The sequence below is a fragment of the Nicotiana sylvestris genome, chromosome 12 (assembly GCF_000393655.2).
Source record: "Nicotiana sylvestris chromosome 12, ASM39365v2, whole genome shotgun sequence".
In the NCBI taxonomy this organism is placed as follows: domain Eukaryota; kingdom Viridiplantae; phylum Streptophyta; class Magnoliopsida; order Solanales; family Solanaceae; genus Nicotiana; species Nicotiana sylvestris.
In genome coordinates, this window is record NC_091068.1 from 15,777,126 (window position 1) to 15,796,671 (window position 19,546).

At 38.3% G+C, this 19,546-nt stretch overlaps 1 protein-coding gene and 1 long non-coding RNA gene across 2 annotated transcripts; both read right to left on the bottom strand.

Moving 5' to 3' along the window:
* Positions 1-2,537: 2,537 nt before the first annotated feature.
* LOC138884149 (uncharacterized) lies at positions 2,538-17,023 on the bottom strand. The gene is made up of 2 exons (XR_011404307.1): positions 16,852-17,023; positions 2,538-3,007 (listed from the first exon to the last, which is right to left on the bottom strand). It is a non-coding gene; the product is annotated as an uncharacterized lncRNA (long non-coding RNA).
* Positions 17,024-17,814: 791 nt separating this feature from the next.
* Positions 17,815-18,576, bottom strand: LOC104235379 (14 kDa proline-rich protein DC2.15-like). The gene has a single exon (XM_009789115.2). It carries the CDS (start codon positions 18,523-18,525, stop codon positions 18,109-18,111), a length of 417 nt encoding a protein of 138 aa, XP_009787417.1. The 5' UTR covers positions 18,526-18,576; the 3' UTR covers positions 17,815-18,108.
* Between the last annotated feature and the right edge of the window lie 970 nt (positions 18,577-19,546).

A 19,546-nucleotide genomic window follows, 5' to 3' on the forward strand; every position in this document is an offset into this window, starting at 1 on the left:
AATCATAAGTAATTTCCATGAAAACAAACTTTATCATTGCTCAATATCGAGAATCATCAATTAAAACATCTGTAGTACTATTTAAGAACACAAAATAAATTACAATTTAAGACTCACGGTCATGCTTGACACCAACGTATAGATACTCGTTACCATGCCTATATGTCATACTCAATAAGAAGCAAATAGCAAATAGGACACAACTCCTAATCCCTCAAGCTAAGGTTAGACCGAACACTTACCTCGAACTTCCACGACCAACTCAAGCCTCAAACACCGCCTTTCCTTTTGAATTTGACTCACAATCAATTGTATCTAGACATAATCAACTTAATAATATCAATAAACGCTAAACAATCCAATTCCAATGCTTAATTATAGTTTTCCCATCATTCTTCCAAAAAAGTCAAAAATTGACTCCGGGCCCGCTTGGTCAAAACACGAGGTTCAGACCAAAATCCGATCACCCATTCACCCAAGAGCCTGAATATATATTTTGTTTTGAAATCCGACCCCAAAACAAGGTCAAATTCCCAAATAATCAAAAAGCCCTAACTCTACCCAAATCCCTAATTTTCTACCCTTAATCTCATGTTTTAGGCCTAGAAATCTAGTGGGTGTTGATAAAAATGAAAGAAAACGAGCTTAGGATTACATACCTATGAAGCTATGGTGAAGTTCCTCTTCAAAATCGCCTAAGAGGTGTGGAGAAGATGAAGTTTATGAAAAATGTTGGAATTCCCGTAATACATTCTGTTTTTGGAACTTAAAATAACTGGGCGAATTTGCTCTATGCGTTCGCGATAGGCTCATTGCGTTCGCGATGAGCTAGGCCTGAGAGACCTTTGCGTTCGCAGAAATGGGCTCGCGTTCGTGGAGAACTAACTCCTCGAGCCTTCGCGTTCGCGTCCAGGTGGTCGCGTTCGCGTAGGTAAAATACCCCCCTGCCCAGACTCATAATCCATCGCATTCGTGTATGCTGGGCCGCGCTCCCGAAGGGTATTCCCCCCTTAGCCTCGCGTTCGCGGCACCAGCTTTGCGTTCGCGAAGAGAAATTTGGCACCTGGGAGATTTGCCTTACGCGTTTGCGAGTGTGCCCACGCGAACGCGAAGAGAAAAATCCTTAGGCACTAAACAGCAAAAACCTGCAACTTTTATGAGTTCAACAACCTTCCGAAACACACCCGAGCCCTCGGGGCTCCACACCAAACATACGTACCAACTCAAAAACATCATATGAACTTATCCGTGCGATCAAATCGCCAAGTTAACCCCTTAAATCACACTTCACAGAATAATCTTAAATCACCCCTTAAGATACGAATTCCGTTTCTTACCAAACTTCACAGAATAATCTTAAATCACATATAAGACTTGTACCGAGCATCAGAACCAAAATACGGGCTCGATACCAACATGTTCTAATAAAAATTCATTTCCAAATCCTTTAAACAATTTCAGAAAATAATTTTCTTTAAAAATTCATTTCTCGGGCTTGGGACCTCGGAATTCGATTCCGGGCATATGCCCAAGTCCCATATTTTCCTACAGATCCTCTGGGACCGTCAAATCACGAGTCCGGATCTGTGTACCCAAAACGTTGACCGAAGTCAAATTAATTCATTTTATAGTCAAAATTTATCATTTTTCACAAATTTTCACATATAAGCTTTCCGGCTATGCGTCCGGACTGCGCACGCAAATCGAGGTGATGCTAAAAGAGATTTTTAAGGCCTCGGAATGCGGAATTCACACTTTCTTCTTATTCGTGTAAAACCAGAATCTCTTTCTTCTATTTCTTTCTAGTCGAAGGTTCACCGTTGGGCTGCTTAGAATGCTAATTGTTGTGGTGAATATTGATTTGGTGTTGAATACTGATAGTTGTTGTTTAGGAGCAACAAGTGGGATTTTGTGTATCGGGGTTGCTATGGCATATGGCCTCTTCCAGTATGAAAGATGTACTGCTTGTTTTATGTGATTTTGTTTTATCACTTTATGTGTATTGTTGGAGTCCCCAAAAGAATTAAAATTAGATCAAGTAATGTACATTAATTAGCAATGATTAATAGAGTTTATGAGTTAAGCGATAAAAATTTATGGGCAAATACTCTGGCTATCTTAGACTAATTGTTTCATACAGAATCACAGATTTTAGTAGCAATTGCTACGGATTCTTTCATCCAGTACATAATACCTTCCATTTTTTCATTATCACAAATATCTTACTGTAAGAATTAGTAATGTGATTATGGATTGCTTTCAAAATATGTAATCAGAAAATGTTTCTTTGGATTTATTCTCTATCTTTTGTAAAAGTTGCTATCTGATTCAAGAAATATAAGTGAAATTAGCCTCTAAATTGTATAATCATGGTTGAGTGATCTTTCTTTTTTAAGCATCTTGATCTTATTTTATTTTTCCTTATAGGAAATTTTGAAATGGACAAGACTTGGATGCGCTGTAACGATAGATTGAGCGATGTATATTTAAAAGGAGTTGAGGATTTTCTTCAATTTGCTTTTAAGCACACAGAACCAGAAGGTGAAATTCCTTGCCCTTGTAAAAAATGCAACAATGTTTTTCACAAAACTAAAGACAAAGTAAAGAAACATTTAATAATTTTTGGGATAGTCAAGAGGTGCACTCGTTGGCTTTTTCATGGAGAATTTGCACCCAAAGAGCAAATCACTAACAATAATGAAATAAGACAAAAGGAAGTAAGAAAAGAGCAAGGTGATGATATATTTGAAATGATTTATGATGCTACTGGCCCTGATATCAATTCTGGTGGGGTTGATCCTTCTGAACCAGCTTCGGAATTTTCTAAATTACTGGAGGATGTTGCACAACAACTTTATCCTGGTTGCGAGAAATTCTCCAAGTTGTCACTGATTGTGGAGCTGTTCCAAATTAAATGCCTTCACGGATTGAGTGATAAGGCAACTGACTGCATAATGAAGTTAATTAAACGAGCACTTCCTTCTGGTGAAACTTTACCCGAATCATTCTATGGAGCAAAAAAAGTGATTCGAAGTTTAGGTCTTCGTTATGAAAAAATACATGCTTGCGAAAATGATTGTATGCTGTTTTGGAAACATAATGCAAAAGTTGAATCTTGCTTGGTTTGTGGTGAGTCTAGGTGGAAATCAAGGGAAGGTCAAAAAGCTAATGGGGCTACTACAGAAAAAACCGGGAGCAAAATTCCTCGAAAAATTTTACGTTACTTTCCTTTGAAACCAAGATTGCAAAGGAAATTTACGTCATCAGAAATAGCTTCAGACATGATATGACATCATGATCAACGTTTGAAAGATGGGGTTCTTAGACATCCAGTCGACTCAGATGCATGGAAACATTTTGATACATCTAACCCGGGCTTTGTCAGAGATCCTCGTAATGTTAGACTTGGATTAGCATCTGATGGGATAAATCCTTTCGGCAATTTAAGTGTTTCTCATAGCACTTGGCTAGTAATTATTACTGTGTATAACCTACCCCTTGGATGTACATGAAGCAACAATATTGCTTCTTGTCTTTGTTGATGCCTCGCCCTAAAGCTCCTGAAAATGATATTGATGTGTACTTAGAACATTTGGTGGATGAGTTGCAAGAATTGTGGTATAATGGAGTCGATACATATGATGCTTCAAGAAAGGAGAACTTCTGTATGCGGGCAGCACTCTTATGGACTATAAATGATTTTCCAGCTTATGCCTACTTGTTTGGATGTAGCATAAAGGGAGCTTTGGCTTGCCCTTTATGCAACAAAAAGACTTTGTCTACTCAATTAACGTATGGTCGCAAGTTCTCTTACATAGGTGCTCGTAGGTTTTTATTGCCTAATCATAGGTGGCAGGGAAATAAACGTTATTTTAGTGGGGAAGTAGAAAGAAGACATGCTCCAAAAATTCTCTCTGGAGATGATATTTTAAACCAGTTGGATAGCTTGGAAGACATTAAATTTGGTAAGACCCAAAAGAGAAAAAGATACGAAAAAAGTAAAGGCACTCATAATTGGAGGAAGAAAAGCATCTTTTTCAAACTTCCTTATTGGAAAAATAATCTAATACGTCACAATTTAGACGTCATGCATATTGAAAAAGATGTGTGTGACAATATTATTGGGACGTTGTTAGATATGGAAGGAAAATGAAAGATAATTTGAATGCTCGTTGTGATTTGAAGAAAATGGGTATAAGAAAAGATTTGCATCCAACTCAAAAAGATGGAAAGTGATATTATCTAGCAGCATGCTATAGTTTATCACCAGATGAGAAGTCTAAAATATGCAAGTTCTTGAAAACTATTAAGGTTCCAGATGGATATTCTTCCAATTTATCACGATGTGTAAAGTTAGAGGATCGTAAAATTTATGGACTGAAGAGCCATGACTCTCACATTCTTTTGGAACAACTGCTTCCTTTTTCAATCCGCAGAATCCTGCCAAACCATGTCTATGCTGCTATTACCGAGCTAAGCATTTTCTTCAGAGAGTTATGTTCAAAAAATGTACGAGTTGATGTGTTAGATCGGCTTGCAACTCAAATTTCAATTACGTTGAGCAAAATAGAAAAAATATTTTTGCCAACATTCTTTGATATTATGGTGCACTTGGTTATTCATCTTCCACAAGAGCCCAAGATTGTTGGACCTGTACAATACAGATGGATGTACCCAATAAAAGCGGTATGTTTTTCTATTTCACAATTTCAGTTTAATTTGTTGTGGCTTGTTAGTTTATCATGCTAAGAGCTTAACTTAATTTATCATGCTAAGAGTTTAACTGCCTCTTATATCATGTAGATTCTTGCGCAAATTGAAATGTTATGTTCGTAATAGATGTCGACCTGAAGGATTTATTGCAGAAGTGTATATTGTTGAAGAAAGTTTAATATTTTGTTCAAGGTATTTACATGGAAGTGGGAGAGGGTATAATCCAGTGGACAAAAATTATGAAGGTGATCATGCTGAGTCATGCAATGGATTATCAATATTTGAGCAAAAGAGTTGCCCTTTATTAAGCGATACATCTAGAACTCTTGAAGAGGTTGAACGAAAACAAGCTCATCTTTATGTTTTGAGAAATTGTGAAGAAGTTCAACCATTTTTCGGTAATGTTTTTCTTTATGCTATTGTTTCTACAGTAACATCCAAGCATTTATAAGAGTTTGAGTTAGAAGTGTTCAACCATGAAAGTTCTTTTTGGAATTGTCCGGTGAAGATAAGCACATGATTTCTTGTTTATGATCTTTGTTTAAATCTCATCAAGTAAATCTTTCCGATTCATATTGGTTACAACTCTTTTTGATGATTTTTTGTGGCTATAATCATCTTGGTGAAAATGCCTTAGTAAGAACTTTATTAGTCGAGGAATCTACTATATCGTGCACATTAGATATGTAGCATGTATTTTCTAATTTCCATTTAAAAAGTTTCCTTTGGGTCTGTATGGTAAATAATCAAATCATCACCTAAAAGAAAATGTCAAACTCTTCTCATGCTTTTTTTTTTCGAAAACTTTCCTAAAAATACATGTTGATACACCATTTGGTGTCTTTCGTGTTTTTTCTTTTCGGTATCCCTAGACTTCTATTACTACTTATTGTTGTCTTTTATTTTCCATTTTTTGATTGCATTACCTACTACTAGTTTTGTATTTTGCTTCGGTTGTCAGATCAATTTGCTTGTTATTGTCCCCCTTCCCTCAGCCGAGGGTCTACCAGAAACATCTTATTTGTCTTCTAAAGGCATGGGTAAGGTCAGCGTATACTCTACCCTCCCAGACCCCACTTGTGGAACTACACTGGGCATATTGTTGTTGTTGTTGTTGTTTCTTTATGGTATTATATATTGTGAATTTAATTTTGTTAGCCCTTTCTCATTATTATGGTTATTTTAAACAGTGAGTACGAGAATAATAGGAACATGAACTTCGTTGATTGGTTTTTCCATCGAGTAAGTTTTCACTATATTTTTAATGTTATTTATAATACTTCTTTAGCATCATTATTTTATTATTTATTTTTATGTAGATCGTGCAAATGCGCAAGAAAAAAATTCACATGCAAGTTGCGGGTTGTATTCTTTGGCTAGAGGTCCTTTTGATGGAGTCCAAAGATTCAAAAGGTATGAAATAAATGGTTTTAGGTTTCATACTAAACAATTGGAAGGAAATAGAGTGAAGCAAAATAGTGGTGTTTTAGTACAAGGAATAATGAATGGTCAAAATATAGATTATTATGATGTTCTGACTGAAATAGTAGAACTTCAATACCCCGAAGGCAACCGAATTGTTTTATCTAAATGTGATTGGATGGATGTCGATCACATTGGGAAAGGAGTGAAGATAGATAAACATAGCGTTGCTAGTATTAATACTAATCGAAAGCTAGTAACAAATGAACCATTTGTACTTGCATCTCAAGTAGAACAAGTTTTTTATGTCAAGAATAATCTTCATCCGAATTGGTCCATTGTCTTGAATGGTCATTCTACTTATTTTACGGGTGGTGTTGTCAGTGAAAAAACTTTTTAACAAGATGCTCAAGATTTCTCATATACATTTGAGAAAGATGAAGACTTTATAAATTGGAGAAGAAATGATCTCGATGTTATCAGTACTGATGTTACCTTAGCTGATGATATTATTGAAGACATCGAATCAGACATGAAACTGATGATGAAGATTTGTTACTATAAATATTTAGAAGTTTTAGATGCATATTCGGTTACACTCAATTAATGTTGATACTTTTTCTTATTTGATCACCTGAGAATTTCAATACTTGAGATTTTGCCATGCTCATGCAATGCCGTTAATGGCCTGAGCTTTGTTGCTTGTCGTCCCAATTATAGTATGTTAAATTTTATGCTTCTTTGTTTAATGAAAATCCAGGCATGGACACCTGAAATTTAGTACGAATTTCCAATTCATGTTCTCCCTTATAAAGGGACTAACAAGGCAATATATGGGATGGATGTTATGAGATTGTGATGGGATTGCCTCTGTTAACTTTAGTTCCTTTTCTAGGGTGGTTTCAATCAGAATTCCAAAATCAGCAATTTTAACCCAGAGTAGACATTTCTACTTTCCAGATTTTAGAGTAGTGTATTATTAGTTTAAGATTACTAATATGTGTGTATTATTATATTCCTAATGTAAACACAGTTTTTGTAGTAGGTTATTGGCATTTATCAAACTACTATAAGAACATTATTTTGTGTGGAGGTTCTAGTTGTATATTGTAAAAAAGTAAAAACTAATTTTTTGTCTTACTTGAAATAATGTTTTTCTCACACTAAGCTAAAGGGAGTGTTCTTTAGGTGGTTGGCTTATGATACTCCTTTAAGGTTGAGGCCACTTAGCCTTTTCTTTTCCAGCTATTACAGGTAAGATAAGAAGAGTGTCGCATCGCAAGTTTAATTTGAGCACCCAAGACATGGTTCTTTAAGATTTCTTCCAAGGAAAAGAGCAGCACGACACACCAGATTTTTTGGTAGAAACACAACTAAAAGATTACTAGTTTAAGATTAAAATATATATAGCACACATGAACAACTATATATGTTGATGTTAATTCTTCAATGGTGGCATTGTTTTACTCCCACAGTAAGCCACCTTTGTAATTATGTATGAATTATTTTCAGCATCTTTGGACCATGTAAATTCCATGTTATATATAATTTTAGCACATCACGATTTCAACACGAATCTGTAATACATGTAGCTACTATGACAAATAAATGTAGCTATTATGTTCCAACAATTGCTACGAGTTTTGAAAATTGAACCAAGACTATTCTTTTAGCTATAAAATATGTGCAAACAAATACATTGTGGCTAGAATATTAACATAGCTACAATGATGTCAAATGCATAGCAAAAAATTAGAATTAACTACAATATTTATTGTAGCTATATAAATTCGTGGCTATATTATTTTGCCATGATATTCCATCGTAGCTATTGACCCCACTATTGCATGCTTTTTATAACTTGAAGCAAAGATGTTCAATATTTTATTTAACATAATTTGTCGTGGCTAAAAGGCTATTAGTGCTACAATAGTTCAAACATGTGGCAAAAACTAATAATCAGCTACAAAATTTTAGTGTAGCAATAAATTTGTAGCTATTTAGGCAGTTATTGCCACGGCGTAAATTAATTATAGCAAAAATGAGGTATTAGCTTTGCCAATTTAATTTTTGTAGCAAAGAAATTTCAGCAATTTGTGAATAGCCACGAAACTCTAATTTTTATGGCTATTATTACGTAATAGCCACAAATTTTATATTCGTAGATGTAGATGCATTATGTTGTAGTGCGGAATTCGGTCTCACAATTCACGGACAAGCTTAGTAAAGTCTGAGGGATCAGTACGGAGACATCTGTATTTATCCCCCAGAGGCTACAGAGTTAGGAAAAACTTCACATTTATTCTTTCCTGTCGTGCGGTTTGGTTTCTCAATGATAATTGAATTTCTACTCTGTTCTTTCACAGATGGCGATAACACGCGCTTCCTCATCCACCGATCAGCAGCCCGAGCCCCCAGCAACAGCTCCCACGAGGGGCAGAGGGCGAGGCCGTGCTAGAGGTCGAGGTAGGGGCAGAGCTCAGCCCAGAGCAGCAGCACCAGCGGCGGAGCCTCAGATTGACTTTGATGATGAGGTTCCATCCTAGACAGTTCCGTTGGGCCCAACTCAGGTCCTAGAGGGGTTTATTGCTACCCCAGGGATGCTCTGGTCCGTCTAGTGGGCCTTATGGAGAGTGTCACCCGGGCAGGCTTGCTTCCTATAGCACCAGCCGTCTCTCAGGCTGGAGGATTAGCCCAGACTCCTGCTACTCGCACTCCGGAGCAGACGGCTCCCCAGTTTTAGACTCCAGTAGCTCAGCCGGTTGGAACAGTTTAGTCGGGTGTGGTAGTTCAGACCGGTGAGGGAGTAGCTATGTCTGTCGATGCTTTGTGGAGATTGGACAGGTTTACCAAACTCCTCCCTACTACTTTCAGCGGTGCATCTTCTGAGGATCCCCAGGATTTTCTAGACAGCTGTCATGAAGTTCTCAGGAACGTGGGAATAGTGGAGACCAATGGGGTCGATTTTGCTACTTTTCGCTTATCTGGAGCCGCCAAGACTTGGTGGAGAGATTATTGTTTAGCTAGACCAACCGGATCGCCAGCTTTGACTTGGGAGCAGTTTACTCAGCTATTTTTGGAGAAGTTTCTCCCTATTACTCAGAGAGAAATCTATCAGAGGCGGTTTGAGCGTCTTCAGCAGGGTTCTATGACTGTTACTCAGTATGAGACCAGATTCATCGACTTGGCCTATCATGCTATTATCATACTTCCCACCGAGAGAGAGAGAGAGAGTGAGGAGGTTCATTGAGGGACTTATCCAGCTTATTCGACTTCATATGGCCAAGGAGACTGAGAGTGAGATTTCTTTCTAGGAGGCAGCCAATGTGGCCGGGAGAGTTGAGATGGTTCTAACGCAGGGAGGTGGTCAGGGGCCTGACAAGAGGCCTCGTTATTCAAGGCGATTCGGTGGTACCTCGTCTGGAGGCAGAGATTCGTATGGTAGAGGCCATCCTCCTAAGACTTTTTAGTCAGCCCTTCAGGTTTCTCACGGTGCTTTAGGTAGCAGTGGTTCTCATATGTAGTATTCTGATCAGCAGCCCTACAGTACACCACCAGCTCCTATCAATGCGCCGCCGCTCCAGAGTTTTCGGGATGGTCATTCAGGTCGCCAAGGTCAGTCTCAGTTTCCTCAGCCGTAGAACTCAGGTGGATGCTTTGAGTGTGGTGAGTATGGTCATATCTGGAGGGCTAGTCCAAGATTGGTGGGTACTCAGTTGCAGCAATAGGGTTCCCGTGCTATGGTTCAGGCACCAGGTGTTCTGCAGCCCGCTCCGCCAGCTAGGGGTGGGGGTAGAAGTGCTAGAGGTGGAGGTAGAGGTGTTAGAGGTGGAGCTAAGACTGCTAGAGGTGCAGGCTAGCCAGCTGCAGGACGTCCTAGAGATGTAGTCCAGAGTGGTGGGGCCCAGCTCCGATGTTATGCTCTTCCAGCCAGGCTTGAGGCTGAGGCTTCTGATGCAGTTATCACATGTACTATTCTAGTTTGTGGCAGAGATGCTTCAGTTTTATTTGATCCAGGGTCTACATATTCATATGTGTCATCTTATTTTGCACCGTATCTGGTCATGCTTAGTGGTTCTTTGAGTGCTCCTGTATATGTGTCTACACCGGTGGGTGATTTTATTGTGGTAGATCGAGTCCATAATTCTAGTATAGTTGTGATTGGGGGTCTTGAGACTCGTGTAGATTTGTTGCTTCTAGACATGGTTGATTTTGATGTCATACTGGGGATGGACTGGTTATCACCTAACCACGCTATCTTGGACTGTCATGCCAAAACTGTAACCTTAGCCTTGCCGAGTTTACCGAGTTTGGAGTGGAGAGGGACTCATGGTCATTCTACCTGTAGTATCATTTCTTATGTGAAGGCTCGACGTATGGTTGAGAAGGGGTGTTTGGCCTATTTGGCATATGTTTGTGATTCTAGTGGCGAGGTTCCTTCTATTGACTCTGTGCCGGTTGTTCATGAGTTCCCTGAGGTATTTCCTTCAGACCTATCGGGTATGCCACCCGACAGGAATATTGACTTTTGCATTGATTTAGCTCCAGGCACTCAGCCCATTTCTATCCAGTCGTATCGTATGGACCTGCCTGAGTTGAAAGAGTTGAAGGAGCAGTTGCAGGACTTGCTTGAAAAAGGGTTCATTAGACCTAATGTTTCTCCTTAGGGTGTGCCGATGTTGTTTGTTAAGAAGAAGGACGGATTGATGAGAATGTGTATTGATTACCGGCAGTTGAACAAGGTTACAATCAAGAATAAGTATCTGTTGCCGAGGATTGATGATTTGTTTGATCAGCTTCAGGGTGCCAAGGTATTTTCGAAGATTGACTTGAGATCTAGCTACCATCAGTTGAGGATTAGGGCATCTTATATACCTAAGACAGCTTTTCGCACTCGGTACATGCATTATGAGTTCTTGGTGATGCCATTCGGGTTGACAAATGCCCCAACAGCTTTTATGGATCTGATGAACCAAGTGTTCAGGCCTTACTTGGATTCGTTCGTGATAGTCTTCATTGATGATATTTTGATCTATTCCCACAGCCGGGAGGAGCACGAGCAGCATCTTAGAGTGGTTCTTCAGACATTGAGGGATAGTCAGTTGTATGCCAAGTTTTTGAAGTGTGAGTTCTGTTTGAGTTCAGTTGCATTTCTAGGTCATGTTGTATCCGTAGAGGGTATTCAGATTGATCCGAAGAAGATTGAGGCATTCAAGAACTGGCCTAGACCAGCATCAGCTACAGAGATCCGGAGTTTCTTGGGTTTGGCAGGCTACTATCGTTGGTTTGTGGAGGGGTTTTCATCTATTGCAGCCCCGATGACCCGGTTGACCCAGAAGGGTGCCCAGTTTAAGTGGTCGGATGAGTGTAAGGCAAGCTTTCAGAAGCTCTAGACAGATTTGACTATGGCGCCAGTGTTAGTTTTGCCCACAGGTTCAGAGCCTTATACGATTTGTTGTGATGCATCCCGGATTGGACTTGGTGTTGTGTTGATGCAGGATGGCAAGGTCATTGCCTATGATTCGCGGCAGTTGAAGATTCATGAGAAGGGTTCATGATTTGGAGTTGGCAGCCATTGTTCATGCGTTGAAGATTTGGAGGCATTATCTATATGGCGTGGCATGTGAGGTGTTCACGGATCACAAGAGTCTGTAGTACTTGTTCAGGAAGAAGGAGTTGAATTTGAGGCAGAGAAGGTGGTTAGAGCTGTTAAAAGACTATGATATCACCATCTTATATCATCCGGGAAAGGCCAATGTGGTGGTCGATGCTTTGAGTGGGAAGTCAGCCAGTATGGGCAGTCTTGCTTATATTCTGGTCGGTGAGAGACCGCTTGCTTTGGATGTTCAGGTTTTGGCCAATCAGTTCGTGAGATTGGATGTTCCTGAGCCCAGCTGTATGTTAGCTTGCACGGTCGATCGTTCTTCTTTATTGGAGCGTATCCGTGATCGGCAGTATGATGATCCCCATTTGTGTGTCCTTAGAGACACGGTGCAGCACGGAGGTGCCAAACAGGTTACCTTAGGAGATGATGGAGTTTTGAGATTGCAGGGTCGAGTTTGTGTGCCTAATGTGGATGGACTCCGAGAGTTGATTTTAGAGGAGGCCCATAGTTCCTGGTACTCTATTCATCCGGTCGCCGCCAAGATGTATCAGGATTTGCGGTAGCATTATTTGTGGCGGAGAATGAAGAAGGACATTGTTGCACATGTGGTTCGGTGTTTGAACTGTTAGCAGGTTAAGTACGAGCATTAGAGGCCCGGCGGTTTGTTCCCGAAGATTGAGATTCTTGAGTGGAAGTGGGAGAGTATCACTATGGACTTCATTATTAGACTCCCATGGACTCAGAGGAAGTTCGATGCAGTGTAGGTTATTGTTGATAGGCTGACCAAGTCAGTACATTTCATTCCTGTATCAATCTCTTATTCTTCCGAGAGGTTAGCTGAGATCTATATCCGGGAGATTGTTCGTCTTCATGGTGTGCCCTTGTCTATCATTTCGGATCGAGGTATGCAGTTTACCTCACATTTTTGGAGAGCAGTTCAGTGAGAGTTGGGCACACGGGTTGAGTTGAGCACAGCGTTTCATCCTCTAATGGACGGGCAGTCCGAACGGACTATTCAGATTTTGGAGGATATGCTCTAAGCTTCTGTCATTGACTTTGGAAGCTCGTGGGATCAGTTTTTGCCTTTAGCAGAGTTTGCCTATGACAACAACTACCAGTCGAGTATCCAGATGGCTCCTTATGAGGCTTTGTATGGTAGGCGGTGTCGGTTGCCAGTTGGATGGTTTGAGCCGGGAGAGGCTCGGTTGTTGGGTACGGATCTAGTTCAGGATACCTTGGACAAGGTCAGAATTATTCAGGATAGGCTTCGTACAGCTTAGTCCAGGAATTCATAGTTATGCCAACCATAAGGTTCGAGATTTGGCATTCATGGTTGGTGAGCGGGTATTGCTTCGGGTGTCGCCTATGAAGAGCGTGATGAGATTTGGAAAGAAGGGCAAGTTTAGCCCTAGGTTCATTGGCCAGTTTGAGATTCTTGATCAAGTGGGAGATATGGCTTACAGACTTGCGTTGCCGCCGAGCTTATCAGTCGTGCATCCAGTGTTTCATGTGTCCATGCTCCGAAAATATCAGGGCGACCCATCCCACATGTTAGATTTCAGCACTGTCTAGTTGGAAAAGGACTTGTCTTATGAGGAGGAGCAGGTAGCTATTCTAGACCGGCAAGATTGTCAGTTGATATAGAAGAGTTTCATTTCTGTTCATGTTCAGTGGAGAGGTCAGCCTGCTGAGGTATCGACCTGGGAGTCTGAGTCCGATATGCGGAGCCGTTATCCCCATCTTTTCCCCGACTCGAGTACTTCCTTTTTATGTTCGTTTGAGGACGAACGGTTGTTTTAGAGGTGGAGAAAAGGTCATTACTTGTTTATAAAAATGCATTTTGCATTCTGAGGCCTTAAAAACCTCTTTAGGCATCACCTTGATTTGCGTGCGCAATCCAGACGCGTAGCCGTAAAGCCATTTTGTGAAAATTTGTGAAAAATGATGAATGTTGACTTTAAAATATATTTAAGTTGACTTCGGTCAATATTTTGGGTAGATAGACCCGGACCCGTGATTTGACGGTCCCGGAGGATCCATGGAAAAATATGGGACTTGGGCGTATGCCCGGAATCGAATTCCGAGGTCCCAAGCCCGAGAAATGAATTTTTAAAGAAAATTATTTATGAGTTTTGGAAATGAAATGCGTTTAAAATTTGATGGTATCGGGCCTGTATTATGGTTTCGGAGCCCGGTACAGGTCTTATATGTGGTTTAAGTCGAGTCTGTAAAATTTGGTAAGAAATGGACTTGAAATGACGTGAATCGGACCGTATTTGAGCAAATTGGAAATTTTGAAGTTCTTAGGTGATTTCATGATTTTGATGCTAAATTCATGGTTGTTGATGTTATTTTGGCAATTTGATCGCACGAGTAAGTCCGTAGGGTGTTTTTGAGGTAGTGTGCATGTTTGGTTTGGAGCCCCGAGGGCTTGGATGAGTTTCGGATAGGCGTTAGAAGGTTTTTGAACTTAGGAAAAATTGCAGAAATTGTTGTTTGCTGGTGTCCAGGTCCTTGTGCTATGCGATCGCATAGGTATGTTCGCGATCGCATAGTGTAGTTTCAGGGGGTCCTATTTTGTACTATGCGATCACATAGCTCCTTCAGCGATCGCGTAGAGTAAATTTTGGGAAGGGAACCATTTTCTTCTATGAGATCGTACAACCTAGTCCGCGATCGCAGTGCCCAATACCCCTTACCCTATGCGATCGCATACCCTTGTTCGCGATCGCAGAGACCAATTTTGCCCAGTAATTTAAACAGTAACAGAACACATACGGGATTAAACCCAAATTTCATAACTTCTTCTTCCAAACTCCAAATTGGGCGATTTTTGAAAGAGAACTTCACCACAAATTCATAGGTATGTAATCGTAGACTCATTTTCTTCAATTTTCATTAACACTCATTAGATTTCTAGGCCTAAATTATGTTCTTAAGGGTAGAAAATTAGGGATTTGGGTAGAGTTAGGGCTTTTTGCATAATTGGGATTTAGACCTTGTTTTGGGGTCGGATTTTGGAACTAATTACATATTCGGGCTCGTGGGCGAATGGGTGATCGGGTTTTGGTCCGAACCTCGTATTTTGACCAAGCAGGCCCGGGGTCGATTTTTGACTTTTTGGGAAAAATGATAGAAAACCTATAATTGAGAATTAGGTATGAATTCTTTAGCATTTATTGATGTTGTTAAATCAATTTGGACTAGATACGAGTTGTTTGGAGGCGAATTCTAAAGGAAAAGCGGTGTTTGAGGCCTGAGTTGGCCGTGGAAGTTCGAGGTAAGTGTTTGGTCTAACCTTAGCTTGATGGATTAGGAGTTGTGTCCTATTTGCTACATGTTATTAGTTGAGTACGACGTATAGGCATGGTGACGAGTATCTATACGTTGGTGTCAAGCATGACCGTGAGTCTTAAATTGAAATTGTTGTGTTCTTGATAAATCCTACGAATGCTTAAGTTGTTGATTCTCTGTGTTGAGCAAGGATTATGATTATTCTCGTGGGAATTACTTATGATTGAGTATTGGTGCTAATTGAGGTAGTTAGATGTTGGAACAAGTTTGGTTATAGCTGATTTTCTCTTGCCGGGACGTAATAACTTATATTGTCGATTCCCTTGCCGGGGATTTCGTGGCGATTGGTGTAGAACTGTATATGTGGATCGGGTTGCGCACCGCAATAATATTATATTTGGATCGGGTTGCACGCCACAACAATATTATATTTAGATCAAGTTGCGCGCCGCAACAATATTATATTTGGATTGGGTTGCACGCCGCAACAGTGATAAATGATATGGATCGGGTTGCACGCCGCAACAGTGTTATTATATTTTTCGGATTGGGTTGCGCGCCACAATAATAGATAATACTAATTGCTTATAGATTGGTGACGAGTTCCTTATTGTTTTGCTATGAAATCTAAATTATCCTTACGCCTTTCTCTTAATTTACTGTTGGTATTGATATTTCCTTCCCAGCATGTACCCCCTCTCATCTTTATTTGTTTATTCCTATTTTATTTTCCGGTGCATATTATATAACTGCACAGGTTTATTTGGTAGTCTGGTCCTAGCCTCGTCACTACTTCGCCGAGGTTAGGCCAGGCACTTACCAGCACATGGGGTCGGTTGTGCTGATACTACACTCTACACTATGTGCAGATCCTGGAGCGGTAGCTTTTGGACCGTAGCATTTGGTGGCTGCCTTCAGTCCAGTTAGAGATCCTGAGGTAGTCCTGCAGGCGTCCGCAGGCCCGGCGTTCTCTTCTATCTTTATATGTATTCTGTTTTTATTTACTTCAGAGACAGATTGTACCTTTCTTTCTAGACATATGTATGTAGTATTCGTAGGTAGTTCGTGATATTGTGACACCGGATTCTGGGTAGAGATGTATGTTAGTATTGCCGTACTGGTTTTGGCTAAGTTATCAGATTAAGTCGTCCGCATGTATTTATTTATCGTTAATATTTCATTGTTAATCGCATGTTAATTTAAATTGTTAAAAAGGCTAAATAAAAGAGTTAGTGATTCTATATTACGCGGCTTGCCTAGCTTTCACGAGTAGGCGCCACCACGACTCCGAAGGGTGGAAAATTCGGATCGTGACAAGTTGGTATCAGAGCTCTAAGTTATATGGGTCATCACACCCAATGTCCTTGATGATTGATGAGAGGTGTGTAATTTTACACGTAGGGTTCTACAAATTAAATTTTCAATTATCGCCATTTAGCTATGATGAAAAAAAAGAAACTTAACTCTTCATGCATCATTCTTTCACTACTAAAAACATGAATTAGCGAGTAACAAATTTTATAGCTAAATAGTAAAATTCGTCGCTAATTTTGTTTAGCAATGAATAGTGATATATTTTAAAAAATTTTGTTAGTTACGAGCGATTTAGCAACAGATTAACAATGATGTACATAGCTAAATCCAATTTTTTTAGTTGTATTTTTTTCTTTTTCATGCATCATTCTGTTAATTACATACTTACTGTCTTATATATATATCATTATATGCATAGACCAAGATGTTGTAGTTTTATCAATAGCACTTATTTTTATCTATCAAATTTATTTACAAGTAATTAAAAAGATAAGGGATCATACCATGTGATAGCAAAATTCTTGTGGTAGCTATATATAGGGCATGGAGCACAAAGTTGTATCTACTTTATTCCATTTGGGTCGCATTTGCACATGGTTGGCTGCATTAAGAGAAATAATATTTGACAAAAAATTCAGTAGTAATATATAGCTAATTAAACACTGTTTTTGATTACTATTTTTTATGCACAATTATATTTGCATAAATTACGTGTAAATCTATTGTTATTTTATGCGAGAAAAAATATCAACTAAACTATGGATTAGTAATAGAACTAATATGACAACATAACCTCATGCTATATTCAGAACTTGCTTCCCTCTTTTCAAAACTTGCATAACTCTGATCTAGATTCTAATATATTTAAAGAAAAATACATTGAATACTCTAATTTTCAGAAAGGAAAGAAAAGGTCCACCATTTTTATTGTGAGTTATAGTTTCAATAATATTTTGATAAAATATGATAAAGCTGTGCTAATTAAATCAACCAAATATGAGATCCAAAGTCAGTTATTCGTTCATAATAGTACATTACTAACTACACTTCAAATAGTAAAAAAATATTTTATTCAGTTCATAACAAACATATGTTTTAAATTAAACCATATACATCTACTTATTATAAATAAAATGTGTACAAGTATCTAATTAAGAATAATAATCCTTCCATTATGTTGTAATACTTGTACTCAATGTTTATATCAATCAAACAATATATATATATAACGTTAATAATTAAGAATTGAAATAAAAATACATCAGCTAATCATGATTAAGCGATAAATATGTAAATGAAAAACATATATCTTGCATTTATTAGTTTAGTATATAAACACCGAATATGTGTCAGAAATATTTGTTTGCAATGTAGGAGTACAAACTGCTGGCTAAGAATCTAAAATAGAAGAAACAAATCGCTATTTATTGAATAAAAATAACAGACCATTCAACTCAAATTAAACATTGAAAAAAATAATAATATGATATAACAGAAACTGGAATACAATGAACAACTTCAACTGGTAAGTAAACACTTACCAATACTTAAGCACAACCCACAAATTTCATCTCAATGGTACAACCCCCCCCCCCCCCCAAAAAAAAAAAAAGAAAAAAGACAAAAAAACAAAGTAAACATAAAAATAGAAAACCCTCAAAGAAAATACAAATAATGAGATAAACTTTGAATTTTTCATTCTTATCAGACTCCTGAGTAAGCGCGGAATACTTTACGCACTGGAGTGTCTTTTAATACAATTAATTAGGACATTGGAAGCCAGAAGGGACTTTCTTGGAGCAAACATTAAGAAGCAAACTCAATGAGACAGGTACATTAAGATTAATGCCTAAAACATTAGCCTTAATAGCAGTACAAAGACAAAGAGCAGCTTCAACATCAGCAAGTCCTGAAATAAGACTACAACAAGGTTTCACAGGTGGTGAACCAACAACAACATTAACCAATCCAAGAACATTAGCACAAACACCTAATTTTAATGTATCAATTGGGCAAGTTTCCTTTTTTGGAACATATGGAGGTGGAGGACAAGAAGGCTTAGGTTTTGGTGGTGGTTTTGGTTTAGGACAAGTTCCACAACCTGAAACAAATGTGAAGAAAATTAGGTTAAAAGTAAGGAAAAGAGCAAGAGTGGAGCAAACCTGGTTGGAAGCCATTTTTTTAATTAAAAAAAACTTGATTTTAAGAAGTGGTTTTCTTGGTGAAGTGATGAGTATGCATGGAGGTATTTATAGTGTTGAAATAGTAGATTTATATCTTAGTTTATTTAGCAAAAAAAAAAAAAAAGTTTCAGTCTCAGTCCTTGCACTGCTGGTATTTTTGGTTGTTTTTTTTTTTTTGTTTTTTTTATAGTTTAATCGTCTGGTATTTAAAATTCATTAATTCAATTAGTTTTTTTTTTTTGGTTTCCCATCCGGTGTCCGCATTGGAGTCCAACTATAGATTTGCGCTTGGTAGGGACACTAAGGAAAGTAATAAATTGCTCCCTATTGGAAGGTTAGTTCTCTATTCTCAAAGCTCAAATTCGAGGTCTATAGCTAAAAATATAGAGATTAATCATCCTACCACACACCTTCATGATGATATATGAATGTATGATATAATATGTATGAATATTTGAGAAATTACTAATTTTTTTAATATATATTAGTCTTGAACGTATAATTTTAAAAGTGCAAATAGATTGAATAGTTAAAACCTTAAACATTGAATCCATTAAGTTTAAATTCTTGGATCTGTCTTTATATTCTAATTGTTTTCCGAGGGTTTCAAAAGATAATAAGGAAAATAAAGGGAAAAATGCATCAAATTAAGTTACTAAGATTATTATGATCATCTTTTTATATTTTGCTAACTCCGCTACCAATATGGCTAATTAAATTAATCTTTTTTTACCTGTGGATGAATGTCAAGTGTTTTAAGAATGAAGAGAAAGACCAAAATCAAAATTAAACCGTTACTGAGTAATTAATTATTGGACTAAAAGGGCAAAAATAGAGCAATATGAAAAATGAAAATCCATATAGCCGTTCCAACTTGCTTGAGGTTGAGGCACTACAATTGTTATACTGAAAAATTAACCAAAGGTAAAAAAAATCCTACTTTTGACACTTCGGTGTTTTTTTCCCGGTTTTTTCCCACCAGAAGTTCAATAACAATATTATTGGAGTCTAACTA